The sequence below is a fragment of the Cajanus cajan genome, chromosome 2 (genome assembly GCF_000230855.2).
Source record: "Cajanus cajan strain Asha chromosome 2, NIPB_CcT2T_4, whole genome shotgun sequence".
In the NCBI taxonomy this organism is placed as follows: domain Eukaryota; kingdom Viridiplantae; phylum Streptophyta; class Magnoliopsida; order Fabales; family Fabaceae; genus Cajanus; species Cajanus cajan.
The window spans coordinates 43,359,013-43,373,330 of NC_138518.1; the positions used below are offsets into that span (position 1 = coordinate 43,359,013).

At 37.0% G+C, this 14,318-nt stretch overlaps 2 protein-coding genes across 2 annotated transcripts; both read right to left on the minus strand.

The window, feature by feature from the left end:
• Positions 1-392: 392 nt before the first annotated feature.
• Positions 393-6,595, minus strand: LOC114915673 (putative disease resistance protein At4g19050). The gene is made up of 5 exons (XM_083068242.1): positions 4,990-6,595; positions 4,013-4,301; positions 2,222-3,499; positions 971-1,721; positions 393-747 (listed from the first exon to the last, which is right to left on the minus strand). Exons 2-5 carry the CDS (start codon positions 4,115-4,117, stop codon positions 728-730), a joined length of 2,154 nt encoding a protein of 717 aa, XP_082924368.1. The 5' UTR covers positions 4,118-4,301; positions 4,990-6,595; the 3' UTR covers positions 393-727.
• A 6,564-nt stretch (positions 6,596-13,159) lies between these two features.
• LOC145954929 (uncharacterized) lies at positions 13,160-14,086 on the minus strand. Its single transcript, XM_083069622.1, has one exon. It carries the CDS (start codon positions 14,084-14,086, stop codon positions 13,160-13,162), a length of 927 nt encoding a protein of 308 aa, XP_082925748.1.
• Between the last annotated feature and the right edge of the window lie 232 nt (positions 14,087-14,318).

A 14,318-nucleotide genomic window follows, 5' to 3' on the forward strand; every position in this document is an offset into this window, starting at 1 on the left:
TTTAGTTTTAGTCTTGTTATTTTGGAGATTTGAATGTGATACCTTTATCCTTAAGTTTCCATTTAAAAAACAAAGTATTTAAGAAAACTAGTATTATATTCTTGAATTTGTATATGAGGGTTAGAGAGTGTCACATAATTGACATCAATCTACTTGAAATCTAGATCAAAAAATGTAATTCATAATTACAAATCATGAAATTAGATCTATAAAAGAAGAGAAAAAGATAAAGAATTTGTATAGAAAAATTAAATCATAATTAAAATGAAAATTTTATCAAAAACCTTGAAGCCTTGAATTGATTAAGTAGATTAGCTAAGTATTTCCATCAAAGTATTGCAGCAAAATCAAAAAGAAAATATGAGAGAAATTTGCAAAAGAGATAGGGAGAGAGAAAGAAAGAGAATTGAGAGAAACTTACACGAGAAACAAGTGTAAAATCTAAAAAATGAGGATTATGTCTACAACTCAAGCTATTAACACTTATTTATAGACATTGAAGTTATTGAACCTAAATCCAGTTAATTACAAACCCAACCCACTAATTACATATGTTTAAACTTCTAAGTTTTACTCTTAATGAGAATTCCCACTCAAGTGTAGAGGTAGAAACTTGAAATGCATTTTGGGGCCTTAAACCGTTAGAACTAGCTTTGGCTTGTGAGTGACACTTTTGTAGATCTTTATCTTAGCCTTCCAATGACAGCAAGATTATCAAATTTCAACTTTAGAGGCTCAATATATGATCTGTGAAAGACAATTTGTCAAGGAGGGGAAAATTACGAAAATTAACTAGAAATTAGAATTTAAAACATTCAAGGCCACTAAAGTGAATCACAACCAAATTACCAATTTAAAACACTCATAAAATCCAATGAGAACAAAACAATGCAAAAAATGATGTACAAATATGCCCCCATCAATGTGTTTTATAGGAGATATTTTTTAAATATTATTAGAATTTACATACCTGGATTGTCGTACATATATGATATGGTATTATTCAAACTTCCAAGCCAAATTTTCTTAGAAAATGTTATATGAACTGATCTTAACAATGGTGTGTTGAGATTACCACTTGAAAATGTTTCCATACTTGGAATATTTATTGCCCTCACTATTTGTAAGTTAGGCCAATTCAGAGTTTCATTTTGCTGATAAAAGCTAACTAACTTTGGAAGATCTTTGAGTACAAGACATTCCATTGAAGGGAAAATGGTAGACACATTTTCATGTTTTGCATTGGATATTACCTCTTCAATTTTCTCACAGCTCTGCAATTTGAGTAATTTGAGGTTTCCAAGATTTTTAACAGAAGAAAGTGAGAATAAACTTTTGAGAATACCACAGTAGACAACGTAAAGAGACACCAAATTGGTGAAAAATGGAACTTGAGGTTCCTTGTTCCATAAACATTTCAATCTGCTTAAGTTACTTAATGTTAATGCCTTGAGTTGAGGAAGCATTTCATCGATATTATAATCTAGTTTGTCATCTTCGAGGTTAAATACCTCAATCAATAACTCACATTTGTCTAAAGTCAATTTTTTCAAGTTGATGAATTGCCTGATCATGCTAGAAGAGATGGAGCTCAACACTTTGTTGTTGCTCAATGTCAAATTTTCCAATTCACAAAATGATTTGGAAGGGATATTGTAGTGCAAGAGCTTCTCAACATCCTTATTTATTATATAAAGTTCCTTTAATTTATCCAATGACAACTGCAAGAAACAAATAATGATTTCAATGCTTAAGAACAAATATGAATACAATACTTTAAAATATAGTTTGTATATATAATAAAACTAATAAAAGTGGACAATATTGCACTATTTCATGCCATTGAAATATATCACTCAAATCCATACTTCCAATCCATCATTTGTACAAATATTAAATAAAACTAATATAAATAATATATATATATATATAGAGAGAGACACACACATATTCACATAGGTGTGTGTTGGGGAGATTTATCAACTGAGAAAGTATATTTAAGTTATATAATCACGTGCGAAAAATCAAGATGGTCACCTAAAAACATCACATGACTTATTTGTTTTTTTTAAATCTTGGCTATTCATGACAAAATTGAATGATTAATGTTATTTTCTTTTTATTTTGATGTAGAATTTATTTTCACTAGATATATTCCCTACATATTTATCATATACACACACATGCTTATAAATATCAAAAAATTTAAATCGAAACTTACAGAATTTGGAAAGAAATAGCTTGACACACAAGATTCTTGAAGATCTTTCAGCTCATTGGACACTTCAACAAAAGTCATTAGGGTGGGGCAATTTTTTATTTTCAATATTTCTAAGGATGGAAATTCATATGCAAAAGGAAAGACAATCGAGAGGTTTATTAGGTTTTCAAGGAAAATAAACTTCAATTGAGAAAATGTAGCCTTTCCTTCTTCTTTATCGAACATCAGGATTTTTTCCAAGGCCCCACAATTAGAGATTTCCATATGTCTTAGCATTAGAGATATTGGTAACCAATCAATGGACTCACATTGGCTCACTCGTAAGATTTGCATCTTTTGACAGAACCTAACAACTTTCTTGTTGATGATGTGAGTTAATTTGGGTAGATTAGTCAAAATCAACTCATCAAGATGCTGCAAAAGCTCTGTATTGGAATAAGATATTTCTCCACAAATGTTGAATACCATTTTCAATGCATTACAATGACTAACAATGAGTTTCTTCAAATTCCCCAACTCTTGTAATGTCCTAGAAGAGACAACACAAATCAACTTGCCACAACTATCTATCTTGACTTCACTCAACTCGGAGAAAGACTCCCCTTCAATTGTGAATGATTCATCTGTTGTTGCAAAACCAGATGTGAATTCTTCCAACACAGGACATTTTTCTATCATCAAAGTTTTCAACCTTGGGAATTCTACATGGTGATAAAACCTGATCAAGCTTGAGAGGGTCTTGAACTCCACCTTGCTCAATGTTTGGAACTTAATTGTTTTAGTGCTACCATTATCAACAACGGTCTCTAACATTTCACACCCCTCTAACTTTAATTCATTTAATTGGGAAAGTTTCTCAGCTGCAGAAGGAGTGAATAGGTATTTCAGAGAGGAGCAACTTTTGATGTGTATAATTTGAAGATTTTCTAGGCCAAAAATTCCAGTTGGATCTTTGTTCCATATGCGTGCTAGCTGATGTAGTTCTATTAATTCCAACTTCTTTATTTGTGTGAAATATTTACCAAATCCATCCTCATTGGGCATAAGTTCCTCGAGGTCAAACAAATGTTTCAATGTTTTGCATTGCTCAATGATGATAACTTGAAGCTTTTTTGATCTCTTAATCAAAAGAGATAGAAATTTATTTATCCTTTCATCGCAACTTTTTGCTGAGAATGATATCAAGTTGGTGAAATGTGAAGGTTGAATATTATCTATTACCTTGCTTAATTCCTCAGAATCACCAATATTGTACTCGATAATTGTTGAGAATAAATCCTGTAAGATTGTGCATGTTGTTGTTATAATCTTCACTCAACTTTTATATTTTTTAATTCATATATAGTTTCATCAAAATATAGATATTAATAATATTTATTATTTTTACTTAATTACACTTTTTTTTTTTGCCTTTTACTCTAAAATATTTGTAGATTGTAAAAACATATTCCAAGAAGAATCACTTCGAACTTTTTTTTTTTAATTTGGGTTAAATTTGATGTTCTAAGGTTGGTAAATTTTAAGTAAAAGGATTTCAATATTTTGAAAGAAAAGCGGAATTTGAGTATTTTAATTAAGTAGAAGAAAATTAATCAAAATCAAATTTTCTTAATGTTAAATACAAAGGAGCATATTTAATTCACTAAAAAAATTATTTAATCAAAATTATACATAATTCAGACTAAAAGCAACGAAATTTATAATTAAGTGTGAATTCTTTTTTGTGTACTTATAACTAAATTTGTATTTTTCATTACTTAACAAATAGTATTTTAGGAGAGGAAAACTAACCAAGAATTCAAAAATATGGGCAATCTTTGTATCAATGTCGTCTTCAACTTGAACTTGACCGTCTAAGATGAGTGACTTTAACTGTGAGTGTTTTATTGTTCCCATACCAAACTTCTTTAAGATGGGGCAATGGTTCACAATCACATGCTCCAAAGATGGCAATTTCACAGTGTTACCAGAAGATATACTCCTTAAGTTTGGCAAGTCCTCAAAATGCAGGTTATTTATTTCAGAAAATTTGATAGGAATTGTGGCTTCTTTCACTTCTTTAAGTGGCGACAATCGCACCCTGGACAATGTCTAATAAGTTTTTGGACTAAGACATGTTTTTTTATTTATTTTTTATTTTTATTTAATTAAATAATTTTTTAATTAATAATTTTTTAATTAAATATTAAAAATCAAGAAGTTTCATCATCTAATGATAACTACTCCAATCACTATTTTGGAGTGTACTTTATAAACATATATTATATAAATTTAATAAATTAATTTTTAATATATTCAATATTTCTAATGAAACACTAATTTTTTGTTAGTAATTTCTAAAAATTTTAAATTAGAGAAAAAATATATTCATCATCACTATTATGAAATTAAGACAATATTTTTTTTTCAAAATCTTATTTATTGAAATTCAAATAATTTTCTTAAAGTGATTTCATATTTTAAAATATTTTATAACATGGTATGAATATAATAAAATAAATTAATTTAATATTTATACAAAATAATTAAAACTATAAAATATTTTTTTAGAGGAACAAATTAACATGATATTCTTACGATATTATCTCAATTATTTTTATTAATTTATATATATATATATAAATTATACTTTTTTTTATAGAAATTAATCCTTATATTCATTTTAGTACCATTTCTTTAATTGAAATTAAAAAAAATGTAAAATAGCTTTTAAATAATGATAAAAAAATTACTTATTAATATGTTCGGCCGAGCTTGAAGAAACATACCTTTGTTGGAAGTTACGAATTAAAGATCTCCAGGAGTTTTCGTAACGAAGATACCCTTTTAGAATAGAAGCCAACCATCCAAGACTAGTCAAATTTATTTGTGAATATAGGGATGCTAAAATGAATATTAACTCAGACAGTTATAATTAAATTATGAATATTAATATAGGTAGTTATTATTTTAGTTGGTTTTATAAAAATATATGATGATGTATTTTCTTCATTTACAATAACTATAATTTTAATATTTAAAATTTTTTTAAAATAAGTGACGTTCTCACTTTTTAAATGTAATATTAATATATTTTTGTTTAATTTGTATCCTCATATATTATTCAACAACCACAACTAAAAAAATTTAGACAATAGACTATTTTAGTTAAAAAATATATATCAAAAAGTGATACATTTATTATAGAGATGATAATATGGGTTGAACCTGGTAGGTCGACCTACTTATTTTTGTAGGTTGGGTTGAGAAAATAAATTCACCAACTCACCCAATCCATCAACTTAATGTGTGAACTCGCAAACCCACATTATTTTATTTTGTATTTTTAAAAGATAAATTTGTTGTGAACTTGTGCTGGATTAATGTTTTTATTTTATAGCCTAAAGTTCTCTTTCTAGGTAATTATTCTCATTTTATATGAAATAAAAATATATTATTTTAAACACATATATTTTACTAGTACATTTTCATGTATAGTGTTTGATTTTAATAGAAATATATATTATTTTTACCTTTTGCATGAAAAATTATAACCCTTATAATCAATTTCATAAATAATAATAAAATTATAGGTTGAACTCATAATGCATATTAAAAAGCTTTAATTGAGATTTATTTTTAAATTGGGGTGTGTTCAAGGTGTATCAACCTATCAACTCATTAGTTCTAACTAACCAACTCACTAAACTCGAATAACGTGCCAATTTATTGTTAAGTGGGTTGGATTATATTTTTTTAACTTGTTTTCTTTGATGGGCCAACCCACCTCACACTACTTTAGGTGAATTGAACCTTTTTGTCACCCCTAATTTATTATTGTCTTTAATATATGTGTAGAAACTTTAAATTATAGTCATGGTAAGATGGATGAATATTAATTTGATCCTTCTTACTTATTATTAATTATCACAAGAGACATGGTGATATTACCCTATAATCTATATCAAAGTTAATTCACCATATATCAATAAAATTATTGATAATTGTAGAGTTCAAAAGGTGAGTATTTTTTTTTTAATTTCTCTTCTTATTATTAAATAATAATAAACACATATACCCATAATCTTTAATAAGAAAAAAAATATGAAAAAAATTATAAAAATTGTAAAATACCTTATAAAAAGAACTAAAATTTTCTTTTTTTTAATTTTATATCATAATAAAGACTAGAAAAATATAATTAAAAACGATAGAAAATCAAGCAAAAAAATAAAATAATAAAATAAAATACAAGAAAGAATAGAAAAAAAGCATCATCGTTAAGGAATCAAATGTGCATATATTTGAAGTGAAAAATATTATTACTCATATAAAAATCCTTTTTATGACTAATGCACTTTTATTCTAAACTTTTGTTTGCCGTATTGTCTTATTTGCTCTATATTGTGTGTCTTGGTATGTGTTTGTGGATGCTGAGATCGCACTAGGGTCGTGGTTAAGACAAGGCTAATGAAACTATTGCCTTAGGTCCTGCTCCAAGTTCTATATATATATATATATATATATATATATATATATATATATATATATATATATATATATATATATATATATATATATATATATATATATATATATATATATATATATATATATAATTTTAACAAAATTATAAAGTAATATATTTTCATATTTTATTATAATTGATTTGTTAACCATAAATTATATAATTATATAAAATTTATACACACACATAATATTATCATAAAATTATTAATTTGAAAAGTTTTATTATATTTTAATTTTTATTTTACATTTATTTTGAATTTCAATAAAAAAATGGTATCAAAATGAATATAAAGATTAATTACTATAAAAATAATTTGATTTATATATAAAAATAAATAAATAAATGATAATGATAAGATTGTAAAAACATCATATTAATTTGGTTTTTCTAAAAAAATATTTTATAATTTTAAGTATTTAAATTTTCATAAATAAGATTTTGAAAAGAAAAAAAACAATATTATCTTAATTTTATATTAGCAATCATAAATTTCTTTCTCTATTTTAAAAATTACTAACAAAATAAATTAATGTTACATTAGATATATTAAATATATTTACAAAATTCATTTTTTAAATGTGTGCAATGTATGTATTAGAATACGTCACAAAATAGTCATTGAATAAATATATATATATATATATATATATATATATATAAATAAATGTGTGTGTATGTGGATGTGATTTTTTTAGTTAAACTGAAAAAATATTTATCAAAATTTACTTGTAATTAGTTTGGCTCATGTTTGAGCGGCAGAATGCATATTAATAGATTTAGTCAATAAATATTCTAAAAGAACATAGTGATTGAAGAATTCTGACCTCTATTTAGAATTGACAACAACACATCGGCTGGGTCTTCAGAATTATGACTTCTTTCTAGACTTGAGAACAGAGCGGCTCTGTCTTCAGAATTTAGACTTCTTACAATTGACAAGAGAGTGGCTCTGTCTTCAAAATTTAGAGCTGACGACACAGCGTATGTGTCTCCAAAATTTATACGTCTTACTCTTGGTATTCCACTCGGTCCTTGTCTCGGAGGTATAAAGACAGGTGCCATAAGTGTTGAATGTAACTGCAAAACAATGTATCAATGTCGTTGCTATATATATTTCTGAATCTTTGCTTCAAATCCAAGAAACTTCTCCCCCCTAAAAGAAACTTCTACTTACTTTATTTTATGTGATTTTATAAAATATATAGAATTAATTTTTTTATTTCTGAATTTTTAATCATTGTTATTCATTTTTCATATTTTATTACTAACTTTTTATAAACTAAAGTTAGATGAATTATAACTAATGATTTTTATTGTTATTTTAATATTATTGTGATGTGTAATCTTATTTTTATAAATTATTTAACACCTTTATATTTTTTTTTACTAAAAAATGTTGTTAATTGTTCTTACCGGAATTTGGCCGTAGGGGTGATCCGTCCAGTAAGATTGGTGAGCCTCCTTTGCCAATGCGTCGGTGCTCCAAGATGGGGGAGGTACCTGCAAAAGAGACTCCGATGCTAAAGTTAGTCTTTGTGTGAATAATAGTCTCATATATATAATGCACGTACCTTTGTGTGGATTAGGGTTTTATTGGGCCTTAGGCCTGAGATAAGATATGCCATGATGTGATATATTGTGATATGATATGACGTAATTGGCGGGCAGTTCCGGCCTGGGACGAGATCCCCGGGTTCGGGTGTGATCTGCCTAGATGCCGCGTTCTAGGTACCGGGCTGACATGGCTCAGTGTGTGCCCAGGGATGTCTTTGCACCGTTAATCCGGGCTGGGAGCCCGGGTGTGAAATACGGTTAGTACACTAGCCCCCCGAGCTCCGAAGATCGTAAGTCAAGGAGCTGAGACCGGGCTTACGCGTGGCTTTTTCGCATGTGTTGAGGGGGTGCCATGCGCTGCGACTGTCCATTTCTGGAGCGTGTGAGTGACGCATTGAAGGATGCGACGGTTATGTGATGATGTCTTGCAATTAATGTGCTGCCAGGCGTGTCCCTTGGTTGGCACGTGGCCTGGCGGTTTTGAATTTTAGGGAGAGGCTTTTCCTTTTCTCGCGCCTCTTCCCCCTTTCACTTTACTTTTTTCGTGTTTTTCAGCTTCTTGCGCACGTTTCGTCTCCGCTTGCTCTCCCTTTCCTTTTTCTTTGTCTTTCTTGCGCCGCTTTGGGTTTTCTTGATGGCTGGTGGTCATGGCAGTGGTTCTTCTACCTCTGCTAGGGGTAGAGTGCGCGGCAAGGCGGTGGTTGTTGGGAAAGGCGCCACGGAGGGAAAAGGGATGCCTCCGCCCGGGGACTCGGAGTTGGGCCTTCCTGGCTATGAGTGGGTAAAGCGTGAAATGGCTAAGTTTGCGAGTGTTTTTGACTCGAGCTTAGAAGTCGATGCGCTCTGGGAAACGCACAGGATTTGTGATCCCTCCGTTTCTCAGGTGGTTCGCCTGGAGCCTTGTTCGGCCGGTGAAGGTGTATATATGAAAAGGTCCGTCGACCCCCCCTCTTTCTATGTGTATCAGAGTTTCTTCAGAGATTTGGGTGTTTGTCTTCCTTTTACGCCGTTTGAGTGCGACTTTCTGAATTACATTAATGCAGCCCCTAGTCAGCTGCATCCCAATAACTGGGGTTTTTTGAGGGCGTTTGAGTTTTTGTGCGCGGTTCTAGGGATGAAGGTATCCCTGCAGGTCTTTCTCTCTTTCTACCAATTGAAGGCGGGTGCTCCGCCGTATGGGACTCTTTCCTTGAATGGGGGTAAAGAGGGGGGTTTATTTACTCCTTACTCCCAATCGTATAAAAATTATAGGCAGGAGTTTTTCCGGGTTACTCTGGTTGATGTCGACCCTTTGGAGGATGGGGGGTTTTATTTCGGCAGGCTGCCGAGGTTTCCCCTTTACTGGTGTCGCGACCCATCTGGGTTTCATGGGGTGGACCCCTCGCATCTAACGTCGTTAGAGACGGCTGCTTTTGATGCCTTGAAAGCTCTTCCTCGCCCGTTGGATTGCAAGCTCATCCTGTCGCTCGAGCATTCGGCGCACAGAGAAAGGGATTTGGAGGGTGAGGATTTTGGTACCTCGTTTACATGCTAGGGTTATATGCTTGCTGACGTAGTCTGCCCTTTGTTTTCAGGCATTGTGGGCAGGGATTTGTGGCGTGACTGGAAGCAGCGCCATCACTACAATGTTGTTGAGCTTGTGGTTTCCCATGCTGCGGGGGACGGGGAGGTCGCTCCCCTAAAGGTTAATCGGAAAAGGAAGAGGGCTCCGCAGGAGGTTGGGGAGGCCGCTGTCCCCCGCGAGGCGGGGGAGACCAATGCTGGGGTCGCTGGTGCTGAGGTGGCGGGCGCGCCCGGGAGGCCTCTGCCCGAGGGGGTAGCTCGGGTAGCTTCCGAGGGGGCGGCAACCATTTTCGGGCCGTCCGTCTCGACTTCCGGGGTATGTGCCCGGGCTTTTGAACAAGGAGTTGCCTCTTCTCTTTTTTGTTTTCATATATGTATATGGTTTCCTTCGGTTTCCTGAGATGGATATGTTTATTGTAGGTGGAGGTTGTCGTTGGGTCGTCTTCTGGAGGGGCCGCCGGGTTGGTACAGCGTCTGACGTGGGGGTTCCGACCGTCGGGCGGGTTGCCCCTGTCGTTGAGGTAGGCAGCGTATGCTTGTGACCTGTTGGTTTGTTGTGCGGCGTGGTTCAAGCTTGTTTGCTCAAACTTGTTTCTCTTTCTGTTGTATGTCTTTCGCAGGCGGGCAGGGCCGCGGGGGCTCCGAAGGTTTTGAGGTCAACGGCGGCGGGGGTCGGTGTTCCGAGGGCCGAGATGGGGCCTTTTCCTTCTTCGACTGGTCCTCGTGACGAGGAGCCTGGCTCTGGGGTTCCTACCCCTGCAGCGAGGGGGTCTCCAAGACGCCCCTATCTTGCGTATCGCTACGCACAGGAGGGTGTTTCAACGCGGTTGGAGCACTTGAGTACGTCGGAGGAGGTTGACTCCTGGTGGAGCGCTTCATTGACGCCTGAAAAGTTTTTTCCAAGGGGGTCGCTGAGTGCGGCCGACCAGGCGATGTTTGAATCCGCCGGGCCCATGGCGAGTTTTGATGCTGCCCAAATCTTTCTGCAGAGGGGTACGACTATTGTGGACTACTGGAAACATAAGTGGTCTAAGCAGCAGGAAGATCTGATGAAGCTGAAGGGTCAGGTGCAGCCCTTGGTGGAGGAGAATAAGGTTCTGGCCGCCACCCTATCTGAGGCGAAGATGCAAGGGACTGAGCTTAGTACGGCCCGGAGGGATCTTGCCGAGACTCGGGGATCGCTGGAGGACGCTCTTCGTGCTAATAAAGGTTACGCTAGCCAGGTTCGTTCGTTGGAGGAAGAGGTAACTTTTTTGAGGGGCGAGCTGGTGTCCATAACCGAGGAGCGTCTTCACGACGAAGTGGTCCTTAGTAGCAAGGAGGCAGATGTGGCCAGGCAGAGGGTGAGTCTTTCGGCTCTAGAGGCCGAAAATACGGCGCTGAGGAAGAGGCTTGAGGAGGTTGAGCATGCAGTCGTGGTGGAGCATAAGAGAGGCTTTCTCAAGGCAGCTCGGCAGGCTAGGCTCCTCGCGCCGGGGTTTGACTTTTCCGGAATGCATGTGGAAAAGGTCTTTCGCTTTGGGCGGTTGGTCCGGGAGGACGATGTTGAGGATAGTTCTAGTGACAATGCCTCTGTATAGGGTGACTTGGATATGTGTATATATTTTTTGTTTCTAACCTTGTATATGGGTTGTAATTTTTGTGCACGCGAGTGCTGAGATTTTCTCCCGAATTTGCTGTGTCGGGGCTTGGATTTGTTTTTTGGCTTTTTGCCTAAAGTTGTGTGGTAGATTTATTTATGTCTCGACGAGTTTTATTTGAAACCATTAGTGGTGGTGTTCGTTTTCGACCCCAGATAGTCGTTAAGAGGTTCGTTTTTGACCTCTACTACTTGTAATTAGGTTCGTTCTTGACCTTCGTTTTCGACCTCCCTTAATCGTAACAAGGTTCATTCTCGACCTCTATTGATCGTTATGAGGGTCGCTTTCGACCCTTATTTGTCGTTAGGGGGTTCGTTTTCGACCTTCATTGACTGTAATGAGGTTCGTGCTCGACCTCTATTGATTGTTAGGAGGTTCGTGTTCGACCTCCGTTTGTTTTTAGGGGGTTCCTTTTCGACCTCCCTTAATCGTAACGAGGTTCGTTCTCGACCTCTATTGATCGTTATGAGGTTCGTTTTCGACCTCTGTCTTTAGGAGGTTCGCTTTCGACCTCCATTGACTGTAATGAGGTTCGTGCTCGACCTCTATTGATTGTTAGGATTCGACCTCCGTTTGTTTTTAGGGGGTTCGTTTTCGACCTCCCTTAATCGTAACAAGGTTCGTTCTCGACCTCTATTGATCGTTATGAGGTTCGTTTTCGACCTCTATTTAATTATGAAAAAAGGAAGTGCAAGTAATGGAGGAAGAATGAAAAGAGGGTGAGTCGTTTTATCGACGAAAACTGTTTATTTTACAATTTTTAGAAGTAAAATTTGAGGTGGGTGGCATTCCAAGTTCGTGGTACAGGCGTTCCGTTGAGCTCCTCTAGTCGGTAAGCGCCGTTTTCCAGGTTTTCTGTAACTTGGAATGGGCCGCCCCAAGTGGGTGCGAGTTTCCCATCTGTCGCGTCTTTTCGGGCTTCCCCGAGTAGTCGCCATACCAAGTCGCCTGCTCGGAAGGAACGGGGTTTGACTCGGGAATTATACCTCCGGGAAGCTCGGAGTTTGCAGGCCTCTTCGTGGACTTTGGCTTCGTCTCTGATCTCGTCTAACAGATCGAGGTCGGTTGCTAGTTCGTGGGTGTTTTGTTCGTTGTTGAAGACTTGTCGTCGGTGGGACGTTTGTCCGATTTCGACTGGGATCATTGCGTCGGCCCCATAAGTTAACCTGTAGGGTGTTTCTTGCGTGGCTGACTGGGGGTGCAGTGATACGCCCAGAGGATACTGGGAAGCATGTCGGGCCATTGTCCTTTTGCGTTCCCTAGTCATTTCTTGAGTTCTCGGAGGATGACCTTGTTTGCTGCTTCGGCTTGCCCATTGGTTTGGGGGTGCTCTACCGAGGTTGGGAAGTGCTTGATTCCGAGCTCTCGGAGGAAGTCCTCGAATTCTCCTGCGACGAACTGTCGCCCATTGTCGGTGACGATAGTGTGAGGGATCCCAAATCTGCAGACAATGTTTTTCCATGTGAATTTCCGCACGTTTTCCGTGGTGATTTTAGCTAGTGGGCATGCCTCAATCCACTTGGTGAAATAGTCGACTGCTACCAGGAGGAATTTTAGTTGGCCTTTCGCGGGGGGGAATGGCCCAAGGATGTCCATTCCCCATTGGGAGAAAGGTCATGCTGACATCATCTGATGGAGGGCTTCGGGGGGTTGTCGGTGTGCGCTGCCGAATTACTGACACTCCTTACATTTCTGGATGTAATTTTGGCAGTCTGATTTTAAGGTGGGCCAGTAGTACCCAGCTCGGAGCACCCTGGCTGCCATTGAGCGAGCCCCGGTGTGCATTCCGCATATTCCCTGATGGATTTCTTTGATGACATAGGTTGCTTGCGACGTGGTCAAACATTTGAGTAGCGGAGTGGAGATTCCCCGCTTGAATAGTTCACCATTGATGATGATGAATTTTGCTGACCGTACTCTCACCCTTCGTACCTCATCTGTGTCTGTAGGCAAGGTGCCCTCTTGTAGGTAGCTCCATATGTCCGCCATCCATCCCAGCTCTTCGCTGTCGTTGGCATTCACGATTTTGTCTTCCAGGCTAGGTGAATGCAGGGTTTCCTGGATGATGGTTCGGTGTTGACCGGGTTTTTTGGTACTGGCGAGTTTTGACAGGAGGTCTGCTCTGGCGTTTTGTTCTCGCGGTACATGTTTTACGGAGAACTCATCGAAAGATGAGATCTGTTGGGATGCGATATGGAAGTACCGCTGTAGAAGGGTGTCTTTGCTTTGGTATGTTCCATTGAGTTGTTCTACCATAAGTTTTGAATCACTGTTGCAGTTTACCCTTCGAGCCCCAAGGTCACGGGCTAATCTCAGGCCGGCGAGGAGGGCTTCGTACTCTGCTTGGTTATTAGTTGCTTTAAATCCGAACTTGAGGGATTGTTCCAGGGTGACTTGGTTTGGTCCTTCCAAAATGATGCCTGCACCTCCTCCTTTGGAGTTGGAGGACCCGTCAACATGCAGGGTCCACGCTTGGGATGTTTCAGTAGAGGCCGGTGTGAGCTCGGCTACGAAGTCGGCTAAGCATTGGGCCTTCAGGGGTCCGCGGCTCTCGTATCGAATGCTGAACTCGGACAGTTCTATTGACCAAGCAATCATACGTCCGGCGAGCTCAGGTTTTCGTAGGATTTGTTTGATGGGATAGTCGGTTTTCACTACTACCTGGTGGCTCTGGAAGTAGGGTCAGAGTCGCCGGGCTGCGGTGACTAGGGCCAATGCCAACTTTTCGACCATCTGGTATCTTTTTTCCGCATCTTGGAGGACCCGGCTGATAAAGTAAATGGGTGTCTGCGTCTGCTGATGCTCTTGTACGATGACAGCACTGATGGCG

Excerpts from the sequence above, each read along its gene's own strand:
- LOC114915673 (XM_083068242.1), bottom strand. The coding sequence starts at position 4,117 with ATGGGAACAATAAAACACTCACAGTTAAAGTCACTCATCTTAGACGGT. Across the intron at positions 3,500-4,012 it reads CCCATATTTTTGAATTCTTG|GATTTATTCTCAACAATTAT; the intron begins GTTAGTTTTCCT and ends ACAATCTTACAG. Across the intron at positions 748-970 it reads ATATATGTACGACAATCCAG|ATCATATATTGAGCCTCTAA; the intron begins GTATGTAAATTC and ends TGTCTTTCACAG.
- LOC145954929 (XM_083069622.1), bottom strand. The coding sequence starts at position 14,086 with ATGATTGCTTGGTCAATAGAACTGTCCGAGTTCAGCATTCGATACGAG.